General features: G+C 35.6%; 1 protein-coding gene across 5 annotated transcripts; it reads right to left on the bottom strand.

The window, feature by feature from the left end:
- Positions 1-380: 380 nt before the first annotated feature.
- On the bottom strand, positions 381-13,823 carry LOC144248984 (zinc finger CCHC domain-containing protein 9). Of its 5 annotated transcripts, none has more exons than XM_077794746.1 (7): positions 11,870-13,823; positions 10,988-11,360; positions 9,209-9,618; positions 6,597-6,747; positions 5,920-6,012; positions 4,061-4,129; positions 381-2,862 (listed from the first exon to the last, which is right to left on the bottom strand). In XM_077794746.1, the coding sequence occupies exons 3-7, from the start codon at positions 9,590-9,592 to the stop codon at positions 2,744-2,746; spliced, it is 816 nt and encodes a 271-aa protein (XP_077650872.1). In that variant the 5' UTR covers positions 9,593-9,618; positions 10,988-11,360; positions 11,870-13,823; the 3' UTR covers positions 381-2,743. The 5 variants fall into 5 exon arrangements, with proteins under 5 accessions (XP_077650872.1, XP_077650874.1, XP_077650875.1 ...); XM_077794748.1 differs by having other exon boundaries at positions 10,988-11,256; XM_077794749.1 differs by having other exon boundaries at positions 10,988-11,154.
- Positions 13,824-14,051: the final 228 nt, after the last annotated feature.

Here is a 14,051-nt window from a genome sequence, read left to right as displayed (position 1 = left end):
TTCCTCTATCTAGGAACCAGAATGAGATTTTGTACATTTGTCAGGACATGTTCCTTCCTTGCTTAAAACTTCCCCTTATGGGGAAGGGAAGTAGATTCATGGTTGTCTATGGTTGGGGCGGGTGGGGTCTTTGTGGGGTAGAAATGATGAGTGACTGCTAATAGGTGTGAGGTTTCTTTTGGAAGTGAGGAAAATACTCATTGTGGTTATAATTGCAAAGCTCTGTGAATATACTAAAAACCATTGAATAATACACTTTAAATAATCAATTGTATGACAAGTAAATTCTATTTTAATAAAGCTGTTATTTAAAAAAAAAAACAACAATATCTTTCCAGCAGGCAGAGCACTTTCAGACTGATGAAAGACCTCTGAAAGTCTACATGAAAGCAATGGGAACACTAGCAAACACTGTTAAAATACATCTTTTTCAGAACTCTGGAAGCTAACAAAAGGCTTGCAACAATATTTATTTATGAAAGTGGCTGAATCTCAGTAAAAACATGGGTTTTGTGACATTTTAAGTTGCCCTCATTGCAGCCTCACTATCACAGCAGCTGATGAGGAGCGACTGGACAGGGCAAAATGATTTGGAGCCTCCAAGAAAATGAATACTGTGTATCTGGTCTGGCAGCCCCCGAAATAAGCCTTGTCAGGACTTGTCTTTACTTGACTATATTATTAGGGGTGTCAGTGGAGCATCCCAGTAGGAATGCCCAGCAGGCAGGTAAGAAAATGGAACTGAAACCTGGAATATCATAGGACTGCTATAGATTTAGGAGTCCATCATAAAAAAGTGCAAGGTAAGCTTGTAAGAAGAGATGACATTTACAAAGGTCTGAAGGAGTCTTAGGAGATTCAACAAAATATTTTTAAAATACAATCAAATATCCCTTTCTGTTGTTTTCCCAAAGTCCCCATTCCATTCTTCAGCCTCATCTGCTGAATGCCTATGGACATTTGCCTTAGTGACAATCACAATCTCAGTGCCTTAAAGAATACCAGAAACATAGCAGGTACTTGGGAAATATATAACAAATGAACAAATTAAATGTCAGCCTTTCTTTTTGGTACTAAGCAACACCCAACATCTATAGTTCCTTTCAAGAAACAGGATTTCCCTGAATTTCTACCTCTGGTGCATTCCTTTCAGGTTCTGTACTTAAAGTTATATTCATCACCTGCAATTTATTTCTAATGCTCTCACTTTCTCATTTATAGATCATTACAATATAAACAAAGTGATCCAAGGAAGACAAAATGGGCACCATATACTGAATACTGTCCAAAAAGTACACACTCCACTTGCAGCTGGAGTGAAGCCTCCTTGCAGTCTTCAGTTCCCGACAGGATGGTGAAATGTTTGGGTATATTCAGACTGAATGATTAAGGCAGCCTTACTGTCCTTCTCTGCCTGTGTAATTCCTTTTGAATGGCACTCATTTTCTTTGGCTCCAGGATGCAAAGAAGTATTTTGTCATCATGTTTTCTTCTCACATAGAAAATAAAAGCACAGCTCCTATTAAGATTGGAACAGTTGAGTTGTGCAGACATGAAAACAGAGAGAAGTGTTTCTTTTTTTATTTGGTAAATATTTTGCTTTTGAGGCATCAGTAACTAATCACAGCTGTTTCCTTTAGTTACAAATGGATTCAATCAGGTAAAATTTCAAATGAAACACACAAACCACCAGAGTCATTCCATTATACAGTACAATGGTAGCGTCAAGCCTTGTGAAATATATGTATTAAGTATGCATGTATTCATCAAATCAGACAAAGAAGCTAATGGGTCTCTGATTAGTGTTCTAACTCTATTATGGTGATACTTTCATCTCGCCCTGACTCATCTAAAACATGAGAAACAAAATGCTATTAAGTTTGATATACAATCTGTTATGTGTCATCATTGTGGTTAAATTCTGCACACTAAATTTGGGTGAGAATTTTTTTCTTGAAAATCAAAGGCAAAAGAGTTTCTGTTATGCTGAGGTACCCCTCAACTTTAACATTAATAATTTTTTTAAGAAAATATTCTTTTAGCTGTAGATGGACACAATCGCTTTATTTTATTTGTTTATGTGTTGCTGGGATCGAACCCAGAGCCTCATGCATGCTAGGCAAGTGCTCTACCACTGAGCCACAACCCCGGCCCCAACATTAATAATCCTTAACTATGTCAAAACTGAAACAAAAACCAAATCCCTGCTTATCCCCATGCAGGATTCATAAAATATTTTAATTTCAAAGGGATTGTTATATGGATATTAATGAACAATGACTAGTTCAATACAGAATCAGATATTCAGGGAACAATAAGTGCATTTTTATTCAATATTTTAAAAATACAGACTTTACGGCAATTTAAAAATTTCTAGTATACTAATAAATTGATATTTTACACCAAGAAAACAATATGACCAAAAATTCATTCACAAATGCAAAGCAGTATGCTTTTGTTTTATATATATGTATATATTATACATACACATACATAGATATAAAATCAACTATATAACTTAATTTTGTCTAAGTTTTCTCCTTTAAAAACAAGTTCTTTCAGAGAATCCAATTTAATCATCTTGTGCTTTTCTTCAGTGACTTTCTCCAAACAGCGGTAGAAGTACTCATTGATGGACAGAATGAAGTAAACTGTTCTTGGGGTTAAGGAAGCCTAACTTGTAAAGCACGCCCAGTTTGGAAAGTAACAATGTGATAGTAATTAACAACGGTACTGAACGTTATTAAAAATTGACAACTTTAGGTATTTTTGTTTTGGATTTCTTTGGTTTTGGCATATCCAAAATTTCTTCATAGTCTGCACTCATCCCTTTTGCCCAGCGACCAACTGTGACCATTCGATCTGTAAAAGAAAAGTCAGTATATAAGGAAAAGGCTAATCAAATGCATCCACTTAAATTGATATTGGGTTAGCAAAGGAACTAGTTTTGACGTGAATAATCACAAAGAGGGAAGACTTCATCACTCATAGAAAGTGAGCAATTCTGTAATTGATTATAACCCTTGATTTCAGAGTACCACAGGCAATTTCTCATCCCAATTAGGGAAATGCAGCAACTACTTTGCAATGCACAAACTGATGAGAAAGCTCTTTCATTCTTTCCCAGAGTTCATCATTATAGAGTCAATGAATTCCAAGAGTCTGTAAACAGCAAGACTTATGAAGCATTGGTTTTAAATGCACAAGATTCCACCTGTGAAATTATACAACATCTGCTTGTCAGTCTTATCATTTGGGAAGTGGCAATCCTCCCAGGAGGGAGAATTCAAATTCCACTTCATCATTTCAATCTCACTCTAGCCTAAACTACAGTAAAGACTATCTTATTCTAGACAAGACTGTAAACAGGAACTCTTGGGTCTCACATTTAAATGTTAGGGGCAAGAAATAAGAGGCAGATATACTGTACTACTGTGGCTTATTGAAATAAAAAGAAATAAAAAGAAATGTGCTTTTTTTCCTCAAGAAGCACTGCTGGGCTATCCTACTGCCTTGCTTTCTTTAATACAAGATCATCATCATTCTAATCCAGGCAAACTAATGGAATGATGATCCCCACCTCCTCAAATCAGCTATAGGTAGAGCCAACATTTATGGAGTTGTGATGAACAGGCTAGTATTTCATCAGGGAGAAAATAACTAGCCAGCTGCTGTGTCATTAGCACATCTTTAATATTTTGGGCAGTTTTTGCAATCACTCTGAATCATTTAGGTACACACAAAGCAAAGCATGTATGAGTGCATCCCGTCCTAATGTTGAAAAATATTTTCATATTTTGATTTTTCTCTTAGTGAAAGGAGACTTTAGGCTCCATTATAATTAAATTCACCAGTTACCAAATATAAAAATTAAGGAATAAAATGTTTTGTAAACAAGTATCCTCTCAGGCTTATTGGTCAGTTTGTCCTCTGAGAACAGCAATAGGAAAACAAGTCATCTTAGGATCTGTAGAACTCCTATGAGCTACTAATATCAAAAGGCAGCAAAAATAGAGAAGTAATAAAACCCCCCTTATGAAATAGAGGCCCAGGGACTTACCTGAATTCTGACTTTCAGGGCAATCTTTCTTAAAGTGTTCCACAGAACCACAAAGTTTGCAACCACCACCTTTTGAAAGAACAAAGTTATTGAATACTATCCATACTTACACAGGGCTTTCAATATCTCAAAGCAGTTTCATATTTTATTTAATCTTCACATCCTTGTCAGCTGTAAAAGTAGCCGGAGCCAGAAACCTATGTAGGTACAACCATTCCTAGTAATGATTCATTCTCCATTCCTCTTAACTTTCCAGAGTACTGTTTTATCTAACCACTATCTCTTGAATTTGGCCTTCTGGGTACAAGTAGAGAAGAGAAGAGAGAGATGGTGGAAGGGTTTTGTCTAAGAACCATGGCACAGAAACTTGGATCTTAATCATAGTTAGACAATCAAAGGTCTGTGGAGTCTTGGACTTGTAACAAAAGTTGTGTACAGATGCATTTTTCTGAGGAGGATGTCCATAATTTTTATTGGATTCCCAAATGGTCAATGATCCCCCCCGCAAAACAAATAAACAAACAAACAAACAAACAAGAAAACAAAGGTTATGAATCACTACTGTTCTATTCTACAGGTCAGAGAGGATTAAGCAGTTAGGAAAGGGATAAAATTAACTTTTGTTTTAGTACCTTCCATCGACAGGCCTCTTAACCCTAATAAAAATGCCCACCTGTTTATTTTAAGAGACATTTCAAGATTGTGAATTACAACACACACGTTTCTAAATGAATCTTTCACTTAACAGTAAAACACTATTGCTTAGTGTTCAGGCATTACTATAATCATGCTTATAATATTAAGCCACTTAGAAAAAGGATACAAATCTGGCTGAAATTTCAAGTTTATGTTATTTACTCGTCTTGCCTTTCGTTTTTAAGCCTCTTTATCATTTTATATGACACAGTGAAACAGAAGAGGCACTTGAAAATAATACAATTTAATCCTCATAATAGGTAAATGCCATACTTTACTAAATCTAAGATAATACTGATGTATCATTATTTCACATATCCCCCAGAAAAAAAAAGTCAATTATATGAGACCCAACAAAGATAAGATCTATTCTGATTTAGATTTGAGATGGTTAAAAAAAATGTGTGTCTTGGAATCAATAAAATTTGAAATATAGTTTTCTCATCTCCATTTTATAGGTGAGGAAACTGAGATGAAAGAAGTTTAGTAAGTTGATCAAAGTTTTGTAGCTCATGAGTAAGGTTACAATCCACGTCTGACTGACTCCAAAAGCTATGTTTTGGCACTGGATTTCTCCAGTCGGAACTCAGCACAAGACAAAAGAGCTGGCACCCTGATGGTGCCAGCTAAAACATGAACAGTTAACAATCTCCTCCTAATGTTTTAGACATCACAGGCTTTATTGTAGGACCTTAAGTCATTAGCTGAGCTTAAATTAAGTTACATGGTCCCATGCCAGATAAGGAAAAAATTCAAAAATTCAGAAATAAAACTGAGTAGTGTATATCATCCTTTCTACCAAAATGAGATGCTAGGCTGAGATTAAATACATAACATTATTTTAAAAATCTTTTAGTTTTGATATGTAATCCCTCTGCTTCTGTTATGTTTAAAAGTACAAATGTATGACACACTCTCACAAAAAATGTTTGAAAAATACACCTTAGTTTTTTTCTGACTTATTAATATATTAAGACATATTGTACAAAAATTCCAGTACATTAAAAGTACTTGATAAAAAAAATTGTGAAATTCTTGAGATTTTACTATTTATTCAAAAATGCATGCACGAACTAATTAATGGTGTAAATAAATGAAATGACAACTCTGCACGATGATTTGTCATGTTTGATAGTTTGACGTATGAGGGTAATAGTACTCACCATCAGCATAGAGTCCTTTGGGATTATCAGGACATGAACGGGACAGATGCCCCATTTCCCCACAAACAAAACATTTTGCAAAAGGAAATTCACCTGTAAGAATCACCAGTTTGTATTAAGTTGATTCTGTATACAGCAAGTTATATAATTCACATTACTTTAAAATAATTTCTTTCATTGCATGGAAATGGAGGGAGACCCTCATTGTTACACAAAATTACATATAAGAGGTTGTGAGGGGAATGGGAAAATAAACAAGTAGAGAAATGAACTACAGTAGATGGGGTAGAGAGAGAAGATGGGAGGGGAGGGGAGGGGGATAGTAGAGGATAGGAAAGGTAGCAGAATACAACAGTTACTAATATGGCATTATGTAAAAATGTGGATGTGTAACCGATATGATTCTGCAATCCGTATTTGGAGTAAAAATGGGAGTTCTTAACTCACTTGAATCTAATGTATGAAATATGATATGTCAAGAGCTTTGTAATGTTTTGAACAACCAATAAAAAAAAATTAAAAAAAAATAATTTCTTTCTACATAACTTGAAATTTTACAATTTCAAAATATTAAGTGGCATACTTATAACAAATTCTATCAACAACAAAAAACTCAGTTGGCTACTTATTGGTCACTCCCCTATCCCCAAAACCCAAGAAAGTAAAAGAGAACATACCAAGAGCTGGGTCTACTTTAGCTTTGCACTTGGTTATTTCATGCTCTGTGGACCCACATCGATAACATATTCCAGTGCCCATATCTTGATTTTCAAGGGCAGCTGGGCAATCTGCAACTCCATGGCCAGGTTTTCTACAGTGGAAACATACCTAGGAAAACAAAAAGTGAGTTTCCACATTACAAAACTACACTTATTATCAATAACATCTTTTTAAAACATTTCTCATTTTCAAGCTATTTAGCTTTTATAAGAAAAAAAAAAAAACCTCAATACATTATTTGTAGAATAACAAGTGTTTCTCACATTCCTGACTAGAGATGTCATTTCCATCAGAGGGTTTCAATGTTTTTGAAGATTTTCAATCTCCAAATCCATTAATCTCAGAAACAATGTTATATATGGCTTTAAACAGGCAACTGTGTAAATGAATTGAATAAATATGGACTATTCATTTTATTAATAGGAAATGTCTACACCAAAAAATGGAGCTTTTTAATGGCTATAAAATTAGCACTCAAATTAATATTTATACTTTTAGGGTTCACATAATTGAATGAATTTGGATCAAATGTTTCCAATTAAAGCATGATTCATTTCACATAATATGTAGCAAAAATTATATCCTCTTTTTTTGGTACCAGGAACTGAACTCAGGGGCACTTTACTACTGAGCTACTTCCCCGCCCTTTTTATTTTTTATTGTGAGACAGGTTCTCACTAAGTTGCTTTAAGGCCGGCTTTGAACTTGTGATCCTACTGCCTCCTGAATCACTGGGATTATAGGTGTATGCCATTACACCTGGAATCTTTATTGTTTTTGAACTTTTCATAAACCTTAACATTCAGAAATAGAGTTTCATTTTTAGAAGATATGCAACATATATTGTAAAGGGATAATTATAATTATCTGGCTCTTACACAAAACCTAAACAATATATAGATCTTTACATACTACTCAGCAATGTGGTACATATTTTTCTGCCAAAATGAAACAGAACATCAATTATAATCAGAAATGAAAGATATCTGAATTATTTTATTTAAGCTGGAAAAATGTACATGTATTTTTTAGGTAACAAATAGTCATTTAACTTTTTTTTATTCTTTAATAAGCACAGGTTTTCTTTAAAAAAGGCAAATTCAACAAGAAAAATAAAACACATTTTGTACCTCTGTCCTTTTTTTTCCTGTTTAATAACATTGGAGAAGAATGAGTCCCTTTAAAGTCTACAATAACTTTTACACTTAAAATGAACTGATCTAAATGAATAAATGAATAAACTATATTTATTCTACCACTGAAGGAAAAGTTACTGCTAAAAATTGGATCACCACAATGAGAAGTCTTGGTTTAATGTAGATTAGCTTATAGAGATTTGACTGATAAATCTTTGTATTTTAATCAATTTATTAGCCTTTAAGAACTGACACACAGTATAAGGAATTTTAAAAACAACAAGAAAGTGAATTGACAGTAGGTAAAAACAAGCCATATATTATTTATTAAGCACTCCTTTTGTGAAAAACAACATCATTAGTCCTTAATTACAAGCATAAAGCTTCTCTTAAGAAGTATAACAGTAAATGTCTTCAAATGGTCTGCAATCCACCATACGGCCTATGTTGATTAAATTATCTTCAAGTTAGATTAATTTTCTTGGCTTAAAGATATTTTAAAATAACTGACTTTACAAGTGAAACAAAACTTTATCCTAATCCAAATAAAAATGATTATTTTCTATCCAAATTTATCCATAAGGGATACTTTACAAGTATGATCCCTAAATAGTCAATTTTAAATATAATAATACAGTCTGTACTAGTATAAACAGTGCTCTCCATTTCACAATTCTAAGAAAAAAATCAAAGTCTAATAACTGGCAACATGTCCTGATTCTTTTTTAGCATCCTGGTAGAAGATGGGAAATTCACTTAGAGAATGGAAAAAATTATATTAAGTATTTCATTTCCTGTGTTTGACATAGTTTAAAATCTAGGACTAGGCACTGCAGAAATAAACCTGCTGCCCCCAGCATTATTCAGAATGTAGTATGGCTGAAAGAGGGAGCAATTACTAGAAAATCTCAAGGAGTTTTAACTCTGCTGTTACTAACTAGTGTGATTCATGTTAGATCTCTTTTTCTTGTGTCTTGAATTTTTATGGATAAAGATAAAAGAACATCCATCCTTTCCAAGTAATGGGAACTACACACATTTAACCTGTGGTACCTAATCTTCATTTTTTAAAATATCGATTTGAAAAAGGGCTATTGGAAGACAGGGTCAAGAACCTAAGTTTTAAAGTCTGGGATTGAATTTCACATGATATTGGTTAATTGGCTTACAGCAAGTTATTTAACCTGCCTACAATTCAGTGTTTTGTACCCATAAAATGGGGATATTGCCATCATCTTTGTAGTGCTGTGATGATTAAGCAATGTATCGAGTGCCTAGCATATATGTGCTGAAGTACAAGACCTTAAAAAAGATGCTTTATGAATTTAGGACAAAAGTAATTAGACCCTTCTAAGATATGTGTATGTGTGAGTATATGAATGACAATTTCTAACTATATAAAGTAAATAACATGGAAGAAGTGATTATCTCACCATTGCATTTTTCTTAGCTGCTTGTCTTTTTAATCGTCTTCCTTCCCGTCGACTGTCTTTCTTTAAAGCAACTGCAATTTCTTCCCTTACTTCCTGGCTGTCCATTGCTATCATCTCCCCATTGTGAACCATCTGTGAGTTCTGTTTTAGGTATTCCATGAAACCATTCACATCTTCATTTAAGTACTCTTTCTTCTTTTTGTTCTTTTTATGTTTTGCTTGGGGTGCAACATTTTTAAGGGACAGTCTATTGGCTTCAGGTTGTTTACGATTTGGTAGATTTTGGCTTGTTCCCTCCAAGGACCCCTTCTTCATGTCCTCCCATGATGTTGCAGGCAAGGGTCTCTTATTATGTGTGGTAGTAACTCGTGCCCACCTGGTCATGTTGCATCAGAGGTACCTTATCAGTCCTTAAGATAAGCATGTCTGGTTAGTCATCAATTAAAAAAAAAAAGACAACTAATAAGAGATGGTATATCGGTATCAAATATGCTCATATGTTAAACTTTTAATTATTAAAATACTTTTAATTGCATTTAGATATTTACATATATTTAATTTTATACGTTGTGTAGATATGTTACTAATATAAATCTGGTACTTGCCAGGGAAGCCACCACACTGGTTGAAATAAAAAGCATATATACTTGCTTAAAACTGGAAAATAATTTGCTAAGAAATTATTTCATAAATTATAAACCACACAGTAATACAGTGAATGAACAAAGTTATTCCTCCCCAATCCTGGCTGTTTATTTTTCTAACTCCCAGTGCTACTTTCTCATAATCTTCTTGCTTAGTCTTCCAACACAACAGTTGGGCTAGCAGATTAAGAAGAATCCAGAAATCTTGTCCTTTAATGTGATTATCTTTATAACCCTTCTTGGCATAGTTATAAATAAAACTGGTATACAAAAGTGTTTATAGTCACATGGTGATATCGAGTCTTCCACTTTTACTAATTTGAGTATCTGCAGCTTGCAGCCCAGAAGTTTTAAATAATCTTCAATTAGTTCCTTTCAATTATGATTTAAAACATACAATATATTTAATACTAAAAAGTATATCTTGGTATTGTGCCCCCAAATATACTCTAATATTCAGAAACAGAGATTTCATTTTGATGCATACACATTTTAAAGGAGTAATTTCTTCTACAACGAATTATTTGGTTCCAACATAAAACGGAACAATGTTTCGGTTACTTTACATACTAAGTAACAATTTGAAAAAGTTTTTTCTCTGCGGTGAATGAGAACATCAACCACCATCAATGAATGATCAGATCTACTACTAGGTAAGCCCTTTTAGGGCAGCATTCTGTGTGCCAATCAGCGTGAGGGCCTCGGCTCCCTAGTCTCAAACAGGCCACCAACAGGAGCCGAGGGGCCGACCCGGAGAACTGGTGGGCGACGCTACACACCACTTTACACGCGCTCCTGCCGAAGATTCTGCGCCTGGCAAGAGCGGCTGGAGCTGTTCCCCTGAGTACATGTGAAGGAGGCGCTCTGGGTATCAGGGGGTGAAGTGGGAGAGCCCGGCCTGGAGGGGTCCACGGCGGCCAGCGCCCCAACAGCTGAGGCGCCCCGGCAGGCCACACATCTCTGCGGTTCCGCCCCACTGGAAGCAGGGGGCTCTCAGGGATCCAGCAGCCAGTTCCTCCGCCCTCCCGTGTTTCCATATAGGTCTGGCCAAGTCCGGGGAAATCAACAGGAGGTTCCCTACGACATCCAGGGACTCGGGGATCTCATTCCCAGTATGCCACGCGCACTTTCTTACCTCGCGTGAATCCTCCAGAGCAGCCGAGTTAGCAAGCCAGAGAAACCCGGCCCCCCTATGGCAGCTGGGATATAGAGACCGGAATCACGTATGTCTTGATAGAGCGTCACTTCCGGCGAGCCATCTCCCGTCTGTAGGGAGAGGCGGCGTTGTGGGCTTTTCAGATTCTGAACGCGTAAATGAGAATAAGATTGTGGATTTCCTGGTGTTTGAAGGGTGCTGCTCTGGACTCCGATGACCCAGATATGAAGAGTGCACAATCTTCATATCTGTGAATTTACACCTTAGTGGGAAAACACTGGAGTGGGGAAGGAGATGCCCAAAAGTTCCTTGAGAAGGTGTCTTGAACTGGACTTCGAAAAATAACAAACGTCTGGCAAAATTGGGAGTGGGCGGGAGTTATAAACATTTCAGACAGAGGCAAGGTAAAGGTATTGACTCAGTGGGAGTAAGTCACTGTGATAAAAGTTAAAAACAACAACAACAGGCATTTGAGGGCTCTATTTGATGGGGGAGGTACCGTATGGTCCTGTTCAATGCTAGGTGAGCATTCAATTGAAATATTACACCTTGTGGCCAGGGAAGTTTAAGAGGTAAAACCTACTTTCCTCAACAACTCATTATTCCCTCCTGGATACCACCACCAGTTGTACTAGTGATAAATATGGCATCACAGCCACACGGTTCACTCGGACCACTACTCCATCCCCACATCATTCTGCATTTATTTTACTTCTTAAATATTGGTCCACTTCCTCTCTCTCCGCCACTTTTTTTTAAAATTTAAATGTGGTACAGAAGATCTAACCCAGGGCTAGACAAGCGCTCTACCAATGAGCCACAACCCCAGACCACTTTGTTTCTTTTTATCAATACTGTTACCTCCCGTGTTCCAGCTTTCTTCTTGTCTCACCACCAGCAGTGCTTCTGGTCTGGGCATTGGTTCTCCGTCAAATTCACTTTCTCTGCCTTTTTGAAGTGAAACTTTGAAAGTGTAAATCAGATTGCCAAATCAGATACATGCAATGTACTTTAAACCCTTCCATCCTTTTTCATTGTTCTTAGAATGAAGTTCAAACTCCTTAGCTGCCTACTTCACTTGCCTCACCTTGCAGTCTCTTCCTATACTAAACCGATTCCCTGTTGTGTACTCATGGTAGTCTAAACTTCCTGATGGCACTTTTCAAATTTTGAAATTGCATAATGAATTGTGTAATAAGTTGTTTACTGTATCCCCCATTACCTGGTACATAGTTGGTGCTTGGTTTCTTACTGTATTTTTTAACCGAATGTATTTTTTAACTGAATAGTTACTTTGCAACATTAGAGAAAACTAGAAAGTGTCCCAGTTAAGAGGAAAGATTAAAGTCAGTACCACAGGAATAATAGGATTTAGCATAGAAAATTTCGTGAATATTCTAGAAAGTCTTAAAAGACAAAACAGTCCTCTAGCTCTTGAAAATAATGAGCTATACGAGATATATGATAGTGTTTCTCATAACAATGATCTTAACCAGCTGGCTTCAGATTCTAATTACCAACCTTGGAGACTTTCACCTTAGGTTTTATCTTATGTAGGTGCCTGGTACTTGCACATAACATGCACCACTAGAGGGCGCATTCAACTAAAATTTGCCCTTTTAGTATGCTGAATTTTAGACTAGGTGGTTCATTCCTGTAAGTGAAGGAACATCTCAATTTATTTTTGTGGAGTTGCATCAAATAAAGATTGGTAATTGAGTAAGTAGGTCATAGAGTAAATCTTGTGATTCAGGAAAAAATGTTTTTATTACCACTAGAAATAACTTTTACTGAATATTTTATAGGTGTCTGCACCAAGCTTCACGCTTTACTTTCCTTGCCTAATTAATCCACCTGATATCCTGTGACGTAGGCACTATTCTTCATTTTCCAATGAGGAAACAAGTTCAGGGAGCTGAAGTATCTTATTCAAGTTCACATAGTTAGAAAGATGTAGAGACCAGGCTCTGAACCACAACTTGTATGCTCTACTGCCTGCCGCTTTTTTTTTCCTTTTTTTTTTTTTTGGTAGTCTTTTTATTTGTTATTTTTAGATATATGTAACAGTAGAGTGTATTTTGATATGCATACATAGAGTATAACTTATTCTAATTATGATTTCATTCTAGAAGTTGTACATGGTATGGAGTTGCACTGGTGGTATATTCATATATGAACATGGGAAAATTATATCTGATTCATTCTTCTGTCTTTCCTATTCCTGTCCCGCCTCCCTTCCCTTCATTCTCCTTTGTCTAATCCACAGAACTTCTATTCCCCCTCCCCCTTATATTGTGTTAGCATCCACATGTCAGAGAAAACATTTGACCTTTTTTTTTTGTGATTGGTTTCTTTCACTTAGTATGATAGTCTCCAGACCCATCCACTTGCCAGCAAAAGTCATAAAAGTCATTCTTTTTTATGGTACTACCTAGTAATATTGCAGAGGATTGTTTGTCTACTTAAACCCACTTTAAAATTTACTGAATTATCTGTAATCCCAGCAGCTTGGGAGACTGAGGCAGGAGACTCAAAGCCAGCCTCAGTAACTTAGCAAGGCCCTAAGCAACTTAGCAAGATCCTGTCTCAAAATAAAATATAAAAAGTGCTGGGGATGTAGCTCAGTGGTTAAGAACCCCTGGATTCAATCCCTGATACAAAAAAAGAAGAAAAAATTACTGAGTTACCCTTGCCTGTGTGAGATTTTTTAAAAATGTAATTACTTTTATTGTTCAATTTCCCTTTTCATTTATTTTTTTGAAATTATATTCTTGTATTATTTTCATAATATAAGCAAGATAAATATTATGTGAGGAACAAAGGTTTTGATTATGAAAGCTTAGCACTTATTTTAAAATGTAAAGAGTGACATGTATACCAAAAAGATATAAAACATAATGAATTAGTTGTAAAACAAATGTTTGTGCATATATTACCCAGTTTGAGAAATTGACCATTGACAGATATTCTTTTAAAATATATTAATGTAACTTTTTGCATAGGCGATAATTGTATATAATTCAAACAAAAAGTTTTTATGATG

The sequence above is a fragment of the Urocitellus parryii genome, unplaced genomic scaffold (genome assembly GCF_045843805.1).
Source record: "Urocitellus parryii isolate mUroPar1 unplaced genomic scaffold, mUroPar1.hap1 Scaffold_4140, whole genome shotgun sequence".
Classification (NCBI taxonomy): Eukaryota; Metazoa; Chordata; class Mammalia; order Rodentia; family Sciuridae; genus Urocitellus; species Urocitellus parryii.
The sequence above is the reverse complement of the archived record's forward strand: the minus strand, read 5'-3'. Positions and strand labels throughout refer to the sequence as shown.